General features: G+C 41.1%; 1 protein-coding gene across 1 annotated transcript; it reads left to right on the top strand.

The window, feature by feature from the left end:
- Nucleotides 1-1829: 1829 nt before the first annotated feature.
- IL12B (interleukin 12B) lies at nucleotides 1830-9106 on the top strand. Its single transcript, XM_068409595.1, has 6 exons — nucleotides 1830-1911; nucleotides 3870-4151; nucleotides 5327-5444; nucleotides 6478-6671; nucleotides 7492-7637; nucleotides 8981-9106. Exons 1-6 carry the CDS (start codon nucleotides 1830-1832, stop codon nucleotides 9104-9106), a joined length of 948 nt encoding a protein of 315 aa, XP_068265696.1.
- The last annotated feature ends 791 nt before the right edge of the window (nucleotides 9107-9897 follow it).

The following is a 9897-nucleotide window of genomic DNA, read 5'->3' as shown; positions in this document are numbered from 1 at the left end:
GTCTCAAAAATTGAATAATTTTCCATGGAAATTGTTAACTTTTTTCATCAAAAACCTGAATCATGAAGCTTCTCCCTAAAACCAGGAGAAACTTTTCTGTTTTCAAGGTTTCAATTTTAGTGAAAGGTTGATATGGAAAAGAAGGCATGTTTTACACCCTTCTCCAAGTATTAGTTGGTACCTCAGACACTGGTTTTATGAAGCATAGTGATGAATGTCCTGTTACAATGAAAGAAATTAGCATCTTTCAGAAAGCTGCAAAACGTATTTTTCTTTCGCAAGTTACAGATAATCCTGCCTGCATTAGAAAATCATCAGGAGGTAAGAATGTTTGCCTTTTAATGAAGGCAAACTTTAATACTGCTCATAGGCTGCCTGATAGTATCGGGCTTTTCACTGAGGCTCCTGCCTCTCTCTCAGTGCAGATGCAAAGGGAGCTGGTTCCTCTCCTAGATACTCTCTCCAGATACTGTACTTGTATCTTCTGGTCCCATTAATAGCTGTGCTGGACAAAATCAGATGGCATGCTTTCTTGGCATTGGTCCAGAGACAGCTGACCTCCGATCAAGATTAGGGACTGCCAATAATAGCAGGAGCTGCCAAGGAGTAATAGATTTAGTGCACATAGAAATATACACGTACTTTTCCTCCATAAACCCAAAAAAAAATGTTTCATACCACATACAAAGAAATCAGGAGGACTATTCCGTCACTGAAAAAGACTGGTTTGGGAGGAGAAAACAACCAAACCACTTAATTTTGTGTTTTTCTTGTGCATTCAGACTCCCACTGTAGTTAGAATAGACTTTGAAAAATACATTCACCAATCTCTTTTCTAAGTCATACTCCTATTCATTTGCCTTAATCTCCAGTTGAAAAAGGTCTGAAAGTGTATCTAAATAACTGTTGTTAAAGTTTTTTATGTGCCTGGTGGTGACTACAATATTTGGCAAATATGTTTTGTGTTTCATGAAGAGCTCTAGCTGTATTTTGAATTCAGGACAAATATACATTTATGTATTGAATATACAGCTATATACTTATATATTCTCAAGTGAGATATACGTATACGTCTCAAATGAACACAGCAACAATGATACACATATACAGCCATTTCAGCAAATATAGCTGTGGCACTGAATCCAGTAGGAAATTTACCTGAAATTGCTTGCAAAATTAATTAGACTATGCAGCCTCAGGTGGGTACTAGAACTAGTACCAGTTAGGCAAGTGTCAGTATTGACACCAGCTCTACACTGCATTATTGACACTGCTGTCACTTGTTCTCACAAAGATGGTAAAAACTAGAGTCCAGCAAAACACTTCAGCAGGTCCTTCATTTTATTTGCAATCCTTTGTTTTCATAGGACTACTGACATGCTCAAATCAAGGAATATACATATAAGCTTTGTCTGACTGGAGTTTAATGTCCATTGATCCTTTAGTCCAATGCCTTGTTCATGCAGCTAGCCTCCCTGGCATCAGCAGGGCTTTTCTTGCATGAGGAATATTTAACGGAGGGACCTGGGAATGCTTCTGCGCTCCTGACCGTAGAAGACCTATGCACACAATTTCCTCTAAGTTCTGTGATTTCTTCTCTAAACTGGTTTGCAGTGTGAATAACAAGCAGATCAAAATCTTAGCTTGAGCTCCAGTATAAACTTGATATTCAATTTTTATGTAGTCTAAAAGTTCTTAGAATGGGAGAATGTTTCTTAGTTCACCAGAACTGACTCTGTCTTCTTATTACCCTGTCCAGCATTGAGCTCAATTTCAGTACACACTCAGCAATCCTCAATGAAGTTTAGTAATTTATTTTTTCTCTACAGATGTCTCACCTACTATTTGCCTTACTTTCATTGTTTTCCTTTGCTGGCCTTCTGGAAGCGCAGTGGAAACTGAGGGATAATGGTAAGCAGTCTTCACTTACTGAGACCTGCAGCTGACTGTAGGACACAAGGGTATTTCAGAATTATACTTCCGTCCACAAGCACAGAATTTGTTAACTATGGTGTCTTAGGTGAAGGTTCTTCCTATTTGTTTGTGAATAACTAGCCAACTAATTGGTATTAATGGAAGCAATATTGAGAAGTCCCAAAATGTCGTACAACAGCCATTCTGAATATTTGCATTAGAAACTTGTCTTATTTCCTATTCCCTGTTCTCTTGTTTCAAAAGTTTCAGTCATGCAGTCTGGAAGCAGAAACAGTATCTTGTGACTTAGGTAACGGCCCACAAACAAACAAGTGAACAACTAATTGTCAAAAAGACTATTTCACAGTAAAACCTAAAACCTAGAAGTAGTTTATCTAGCTTCTCTGCTAAATAAATTAAATACAAATACATTTGTGAAAATATAGGTTCACTAATAAGCAAATAAATCTTTTGAATAACTTACCAGAAAATAGGGCTAAGTTCAGATAATCAAATTTGCTGTTCTTATTCACCCAGTGTAGCTCCATAATCCAGGCCATCTACAATGCGATCATCCAAAAAGAAGGACCCTAATCAACATGAGAAAAGCATTCTCAATCTGATTGTGTTTTATTTGTAAAAAGTAATTCAATTACTGTTCCCCGTATCTTTACATTAAAACATTATTTATCCTGTGGGTTCCCTGAGCAATACCATGGTGCTGAAAACTGCAAACATGTTTGTCAGTATTGAGAATAATCTTTGCATTTGAAGTCTGTAAGATTTACCTTGCCTGTGCTTTCAATATCCATAAGCAGTTTGGTAAACTTCCAAGCTTCCTAGAGCTGTGTGCTTTCTGCCATTTTAGATTCAACGTTTGACATGTATTTCTTCTTTGTGGTGAAGTCTTAAAGCTTTCATCCTGGTAGTGAAATGCTCTGGTGAAAAGGTCTTAGAGCTCACTAGAACTCTGATTTCCTGAGCTGAGTGCTTGCTGTGGTGTTGACACACTAAGAAACAAATTTTTGCCACTTCTTGCATGTAGAAGAGTCTCTAAGGGCACTGAACATGGTTGGGGAACTTGTGACAGCAATAGTATATCTGAGCAGTAAGAGTTGAATTTAAGAACTGTTGCCACACCGAAGTGTAGGTGAAGTTCTTCAGCCAACCACAGCAAAGAGACAAGATAAGATATTTCTTTAATGGAATTGTTCCAAATTATTTTGTTACATGGTGTGTCTTCTAATTTGGAAAGACCAGCAGGGCACTTCAGAGTTACAAGATGGCATTCAGAAGACCACATCTCCCTGTTGCAGTCCATTTACCTCTGCTGTAGCTCAAGAGATCCCCCGTCTCTTAGTAATTGCTCCATTGGGACCAGGGTGGTAGGAGCATAGAGTGCTCCCTACAGAAAATGGAAAACAGCATCAGCTACAGGCAAATGCACACCATTTGCCCAGAGCTCCCCTTCTTCCCATTGCTCACTCACAGACCTTTGACACTGAAGAGGGTGAAGTGTCATAGCTTTGCACCATAGCAAAGCACCATAGTATGGAGGGATTTTACGTGCCATGCTGTGAGCAATGTCAACGGCCACGTGCAGGAGGAATACCTGGGCTCAGTGTGTCCTGGCATCCTCACCTTTAAAACAAAGGTACCTGCCTACTTCCTACAGTTATGAACCACTGTAAGATTCTCTGGGAACATGGACAAAAATCACTTCTTCCATAAAAATGCCATCCCTATTGATCAGCAGGTTCTAGATACATTGTAAATTTCTAACTCAAACCTCTTCTTGTAGTAAAGATTTCCAGGTGATGGTGAGGCCTCAGGCAAGAAAGCCAGAGATTTGTTAGCAGTTTTCCTGGAGAGTAGAGCTGAAAAAAGGGCTCAGTTCAATCTTCACACTGTTAAGTATGAGTAGCTGCTAACATGTCTTTCTCTGCAATGTCCAGTGTACGTCATAGAATCAGAGTGGAATGATGAGACACCAGCTAAAAGAGTGGAGCTCACCTGTAACACATCTGATGAAGCATTACCAGTTTACTGGAAAAAGGGCACCGAACTGAAAGGAACTGGAAAGACTGTGATTGCTGAAGTGAAAGAATTCCCAGATGCTGGCAACTACACCTGTCTGACAGCTAATACCCATGAAATCATCAGCTATGATTTCTTCCTCATAACTAAAATTGACTCCAATGGGCAAATGATAAGGTCAATTCTGAAAAGCTTTAAAGGTACAGTCATAAGCTGGTGTGATGTATCTTGCTCAGCTTTGTGCATTGGAGCTTTGTGAGGACCAGAGGGAGCTCTCTGGAGAAATGCATGTGAAATATCCACTTTAAAATAGTCCTCTTCAAATGCTTTACTGACGGTGAAAGGCAAATGATTACTTTTGTGGGTGTGTATATGGAGCAACTGATGAGCAGCATAGAAATCAGTTGCTGTGGGATTAATTTAGGACTCTCTAGACCCATGGGATGGAGTGATGGTAGGAATGATTAGATACAGGATGACATCAATACTGCACCACTGCTTTTCTGGTGGGGGAGCAGTTGACTTGCTTTGCCTCCTTCTCACAGACCCAGCACTCAGGAAAGGGTTTGCAAAACCAGGGCTACATGATCTGACAGGACCAGGGACTGACCTAGACATTAAGTGTTGTCATTTGGGCTTCTCTGCTCACAATTAACCCACTGGGACAAGCCTGTGATGTTTTGCATTTTCTGCATGACCCTCACTCATCTGAGTTTCATATTGCAGTCCCTCACTGTAGTGCCAGGAACTTATTTCCAAGGCTTTTTCCCTGGCTCTTGGACGCACATATCAGATGCAGTAGGCTGGTCTGCCAGTTACATTCAGGGTACAATACAGAGTTGTTAAGAGTCTGCAGTGCTGGGCAGCAGAAATGAAATACACGCCTATACTGAGGCCTCATTCGCTTCTCACAGTGGAAACATTCTCCATCGAGTGCCCCAGTGTGTGAACACGTGAGATTATCCACTGCCTGCACTCTCCTGTGCGGGGTAACAGATACAGAGGTTTGCCAACTGAACAGCTGCAATGTTTCTTTGTGAAAGGAACAATGGATTTGTCTGTACAAATCCCTTACTGACAGCTATCTACAACAGCCTGGGTATGCTCCAGCTCCTGTCAATAGCCACGTAGATGTGGTTAATGTGGTGCCATGTCAACCAGCCTTCAGCCACTAACTGTGGTTAAATGGCTTTTTACCTACAGGTGGCTGCCCAAGGGGCAGCATGAGACTGTGTCTGCCTACGTACCCACCACCTGCCAGCGTAGGTGGGAGTCTAGTGGATTACCATTTTACCATTTTCTCTCTGCTTTGACTGTTTTGGCAAAAAGAGTAAATAAAGCATATAAAGCATGTTTTCTTTCTTTTTCCATCTAGAGCCAAACAGGACATTTTTAAAATGTGAGGCAAAGAACTACTCTGGAATTTTCATATGTTCATGGATGACAGAAAATGAGAGTCCAAATGTGAAGTTTGCAATCAGAAGTCTAAAAGGGTAAAAGCTTGTACTTTCCTTAACAACCTCATAGTAAGGCCAGAACAGCCCTTTGTGTTACTCTGCGTAGGAGATCCTGGATTTTAGGCTATTGAGGACATGTAGAAGGCATGGAATCCCACTTCCAGAGTCTGAACATCTGCAAAATGTTTTGAGCCATCACTGGGACTAACTTAACTAATAAGGGCATGGAAGTTGCTCAGAAATTAATGAAGACTTGAAAATGCAACAACTCCCACAGGACTGTTACAGCTGCTACAGTACAGCCACAGAACAACTTAAGCAATAGCAAAAACAGTTCATGCAGGGGAGAGAGGAAGTTGAGCCAAAAGCAGAAACAATCATAGCACTGAGTCCCTTCACAGCAGATCCAGTGGAATTAAGGGAGTGGGAGGCTGCACCCACTGCAAAAGCCACATGGCCACTGACAAGTCTCTGTTGAGGAACACTGCAGAAACCTATGAGGGAAATATGTGAGGGGAACCTTGTGGGGATTTCCTGCCTCCCACTATTCTTGGGGGTTTCTCCAAAACATGGAGTGCTTGAGCAAAGGTCACTTCAGTTTGTTAAAGAAGAAACAACTGCAAGTGTTTTATTTTGCTGAATGCAAAAATAGAACCAGATTCAGGTATTATGTTATAGATGGCTTTTGTTATCTATTTCCTAATAGATACAATTTAGCTTTCCCTTATTTCTTCCAGCAAGGTTTTGGAAAGTGCTAAGGAACAAAGTAAGATACCAGAGCTTGTCATGGGACAGTGGTGTAATGAGAAATGAGATATCCTGGTTTAGGTTTAAACACTAATTCCTTCTGCTAAGGCAGGGGGGCTCTTGTGATTTTTACATTAATATGTAATACAGCACTGAAAATGTAAGAACTCCCACTGAACTGTTTCTGCAGCTGTTGAAGCGCAGCAGTACAATGGTACAGGCAACAGCAAAACATTACCTTACCAACCACATGTTATTGTTGTGGCAACAAATTCTCAGAACAAACCAGCATTTCCAGTACTTTTCTCTGTTCTGTATTCAGTTCTCAAGGAGACATAACCTGCAGCAGCCCTGTAGCTCACACTGATAAATCAGTGACTGAATACACAGCCCAGTGCCAGAAAGAAAACTACTGTCCATTTGCTGAAGAGCACCAGCCAATTGAGATGTTCCTGGAGGTCATTGACGAGGTGGAATATGAAAACTACACTAGCAGCTTCTTCATCAGAGATATCAGTGAGTAAACCAGGAATAGTGGTTAATTCTTAGCTTTATTCTTGCTGCTGATAGTGGAACTAACAACGGTAGCTAATCAAACCAAGCTTGGGAATCCCTGCCCTATTCTACTTGAAGTCTGTATCAAGCCCCCAGTTACAGGAACAGGGGCAAACAAATCAAGCAGCAGTCTGGAAGAGGATGAGGAAGTGAAGAGGCAATATCTCCCTAGCTTGTGACCTCCAACCCTCTCACCTCCCACATCTCCCAGAAGTTTCTGTAGCCTTCTCTATTAGATGGACATGTTTGGAAGGGGTATGTGGGAGAAGTCAGAGAATAACCAATAACCCAACAGACTCTTCTCTGAGAACTGCAGATTTACTCTGATAATGGTTAATGCTATGCATGCTTCCCTCCTGATCCATTCTCACAGATGAGCATCCAGGGCAGGTTCATAGAAACCGACAGGAAATAAAAGGACCAGTTGTGACCATGATGCCACAGGGCACAGGAAAAAGAAGCAGCAGCATTCTGAAGAAACAGATGTTTTGCTAAATGCCCTAACGGTCAGCAGGGGTTGAAGATATTCCTCTGTGTCCAACAGAGAGCCCTCTGCAACCCTCCACGCAAAAAAAAAGGATCTTACCCAGAGAGACTCTGGGACTGTGCTTAGTTTTCCGTAAGAAGCATACAAGGCAGTTCTTACACATCATGCCTACCGCTCTCGTAATCTCATGGGGGCTCCCAAAGCTGATTCCCATAAAACTATCAACAGCAGGACACCAACATCTGATATTATGCCACTAATGTGAATGAATTCCTTCTATATTTTCTCTTGCAGTAAAACCTGACCCACCCCAATGTCAGTATGTGGCCACAAATGGAACAGTGACCTGGACATATCCCAGAACATGGAGCACACCAAAGTCCTACTTCCCTTTGACTTTCAGGGTCCAAGTTGAAAGTGCAAAGAAACGCAAAAGCCAGGTAGAGATACAACATTTGAAACATATTTTCTTGCTTGAACAGACAGTATAAATAATATAAGCTTAGTATGCAAGAATCATGTACTGGAATTAAAAAAAAAAAAAAGGGGTGCTGAGACCCAAATGTGGCAAGGTTCTGTCTTGGCAGAAAAAGACCTCCTTCTCAGTCCTATGAGCAGTAACAGTCAAATAACACACTCTGGGGTGGATGCAACTCTCACGTAACTGGGGAGATAACATCGTGCCCAGCATTGCATAGCTGTGCTAGCGTGAGAAAAGTATTTACTAATTCATTAGTAGGCTGTGTGGGTCCTAATGTGGGAAAATCCCAATTTCCAAATCAAGAAGTCTAGGATCTGCTGCACCGATTTCCTAGTATGTTGCTTGTACCTGAGTAGCTCAGACTTTCTTTATAGATGAATTGGCAAGTAAGGAATCAGTGACTCGTTTGGTAGCATTTCTGTGGAGACTGGCAAAGGCTGCAGTCTTTGCCACTCACTTTCCAGTTATTAGTTAATTGTTAACTAGGCATGGCTGCTCTGTATTAGCTTTAAATCGCAAAATGGTTTTGCTTCCTTCGCTAATGCTCATGGATACCCTAAAGGGTACATAAGAGCAGTGTGGCGATTTGCCTAGGTTGGCAAAGAAATCAACAGCAGAACTGGAAAGAAATACACAAACCAGTTGACCCCACTGCAGGTCCTTAACTGCAGTGCTGCTCTTCCTTGGTCCAGCAATCAGGAAAGTAAACAAATGTAATGATCACTCCAGTTTGTCAACTGATGAAACCAAAGACACTAGAGGATGTCTTTTTCTATGTGAAAAAAATACGCAAGGCTGGCCCAGCAGATGGGGCCATTCCCCTAGTGCTGACTCCTGGCTCTTAGTGGGGCCGTCTTGTACAGTCCCTTAGGTCGAGAAACTGGCGGGTCTGCGGAGTGCTTCTTGTATCAGCCACAAGTGCTCAGTGGAAATTTCAACGATACTGCAAAGCAGAAACTTCTGTCTTTTAGGGTTCCCGCTCTGGGAGAAGAAGAAAAAAGAGAAAAACCCAGATAAACAAATAAACCCCTTTGTTTAATGACTCTTTTAGTCTGGGGTTTGGATCACTTTACAACACTAACTTCAGTGGGAAGTGGGCTTTTTACTTTGTTTCTGCTGAGGCTCAAGTTCTCAGAAGTCCTCAAGACTTTAGTATCTGTGGGTGAAGATTGGTGCCTTTGAAACAATAGACTACCAGTGGGATTTCTGAGTTACATGTGCTTGTTGCAATCTGTCCGACACTTTATTGTGTGTTCTGTGTGACCTTTACAATCCACTGATGGAGTTGTGCCCTGTTCATAGATCTATGATACTGATGAGCAGTCTATTCAGATTCCAACGAGTGGGCCAAAAGACAAGATCTCCGTGCAGGCCAGAGATCGCTATTACAACTCATCCTGGAGTGAGTGGTCTTCACTTTGCAGGTAAGACTTAAAGAACCTTCTGCTGGAGAAGCAGGGATGATTCCTGGGAGAGTAAGGAGTCTACAAACTTCTTCTGCTTCTTAAATACTCATTTATTTTACATTTCCTCATAACCATTTTTGTCTCCTGAACATTTTTTCATTAAATATCTGTAAGAGAATAACCATGTAAATGTATTGGACTGTCTAAACGATGATTCTCTTAAAAATTGAAAAAACAATTAGAATCCATTTAAATCAGAGAGGAAACAATGGCTGTAGGTTCATGGACATGGGTAGGGTTCTACCTAACTAAGAAATTATAAAATATTCTTTAAGAAATATATGAGCATTTGGCCGCTGCTAGTGTAACCAATGCTGATTTTTATCATTTTTGTTCATTGATAGCTTATGAATTAATGTTGAGCCAAATGTCCAAATTAATGTCCAAATACAGCCGACAATCCATATACAGCCAAGTTTTATCAGTAAAATGAGAAAGGGAATGAGAGAGAGAGAGAAGAGATTTGCTTTTAGAAAGAAATGCTATTAGCATCTTCTGCTAGTCCTAGGAGTGGCTGTTTTCTTATTCTGTGAATTGATTAGCGTTCTCTGACAGCTCTGAATTACTCTCAGCCTAGCTTTCCAGGTCAGAACATATTTTTAAATTTATCTTCTTCCTCTCTTCTTTTTCATAATTTTGGGGTGGTTTCTTTTCAGTTAGATGTAGATGCAAATCACTCTGACTTCCAAGTTTCCTGAGTCATGCTGTTGAAAAGTTGTAAACTTGTAGCCCTGTTGGAACACGTGAAATGAG

Source organism: Nyctibius grandis, chromosome 10 (genome assembly GCF_013368605.1).
Source record: "Nyctibius grandis isolate bNycGra1 chromosome 10, bNycGra1.pri, whole genome shotgun sequence".
NCBI lineage: Eukaryota > Metazoa > Chordata > Aves > Nyctibiiformes > Nyctibiidae > Nyctibius > Nyctibius grandis.
This window is presented reverse-complemented; position numbering and strand designations above follow the sequence as displayed.

Coding starts and splice junctions, on each gene's coding strand:
- IL12B (XM_068409595.1), top strand. CDS start 1,830: ATGTCTCACCTACTATTTGCCTTACTTTCATTGTTTTCCTTTGCTGGC. Junction 1,912..3,869: donor GTGGAAACTGAGGGATAATG/GTAAGCAGTCTT, acceptor TGCAATGTCCAG/TGTACGTCATAGAATCAGAG. Junction 7,638..8,980: donor CAAAGAAACGCAAAAGCCAG/GTAGAGATACAA, acceptor CCCTGTTCATAG/ATCTATGATACTGATGAGCA.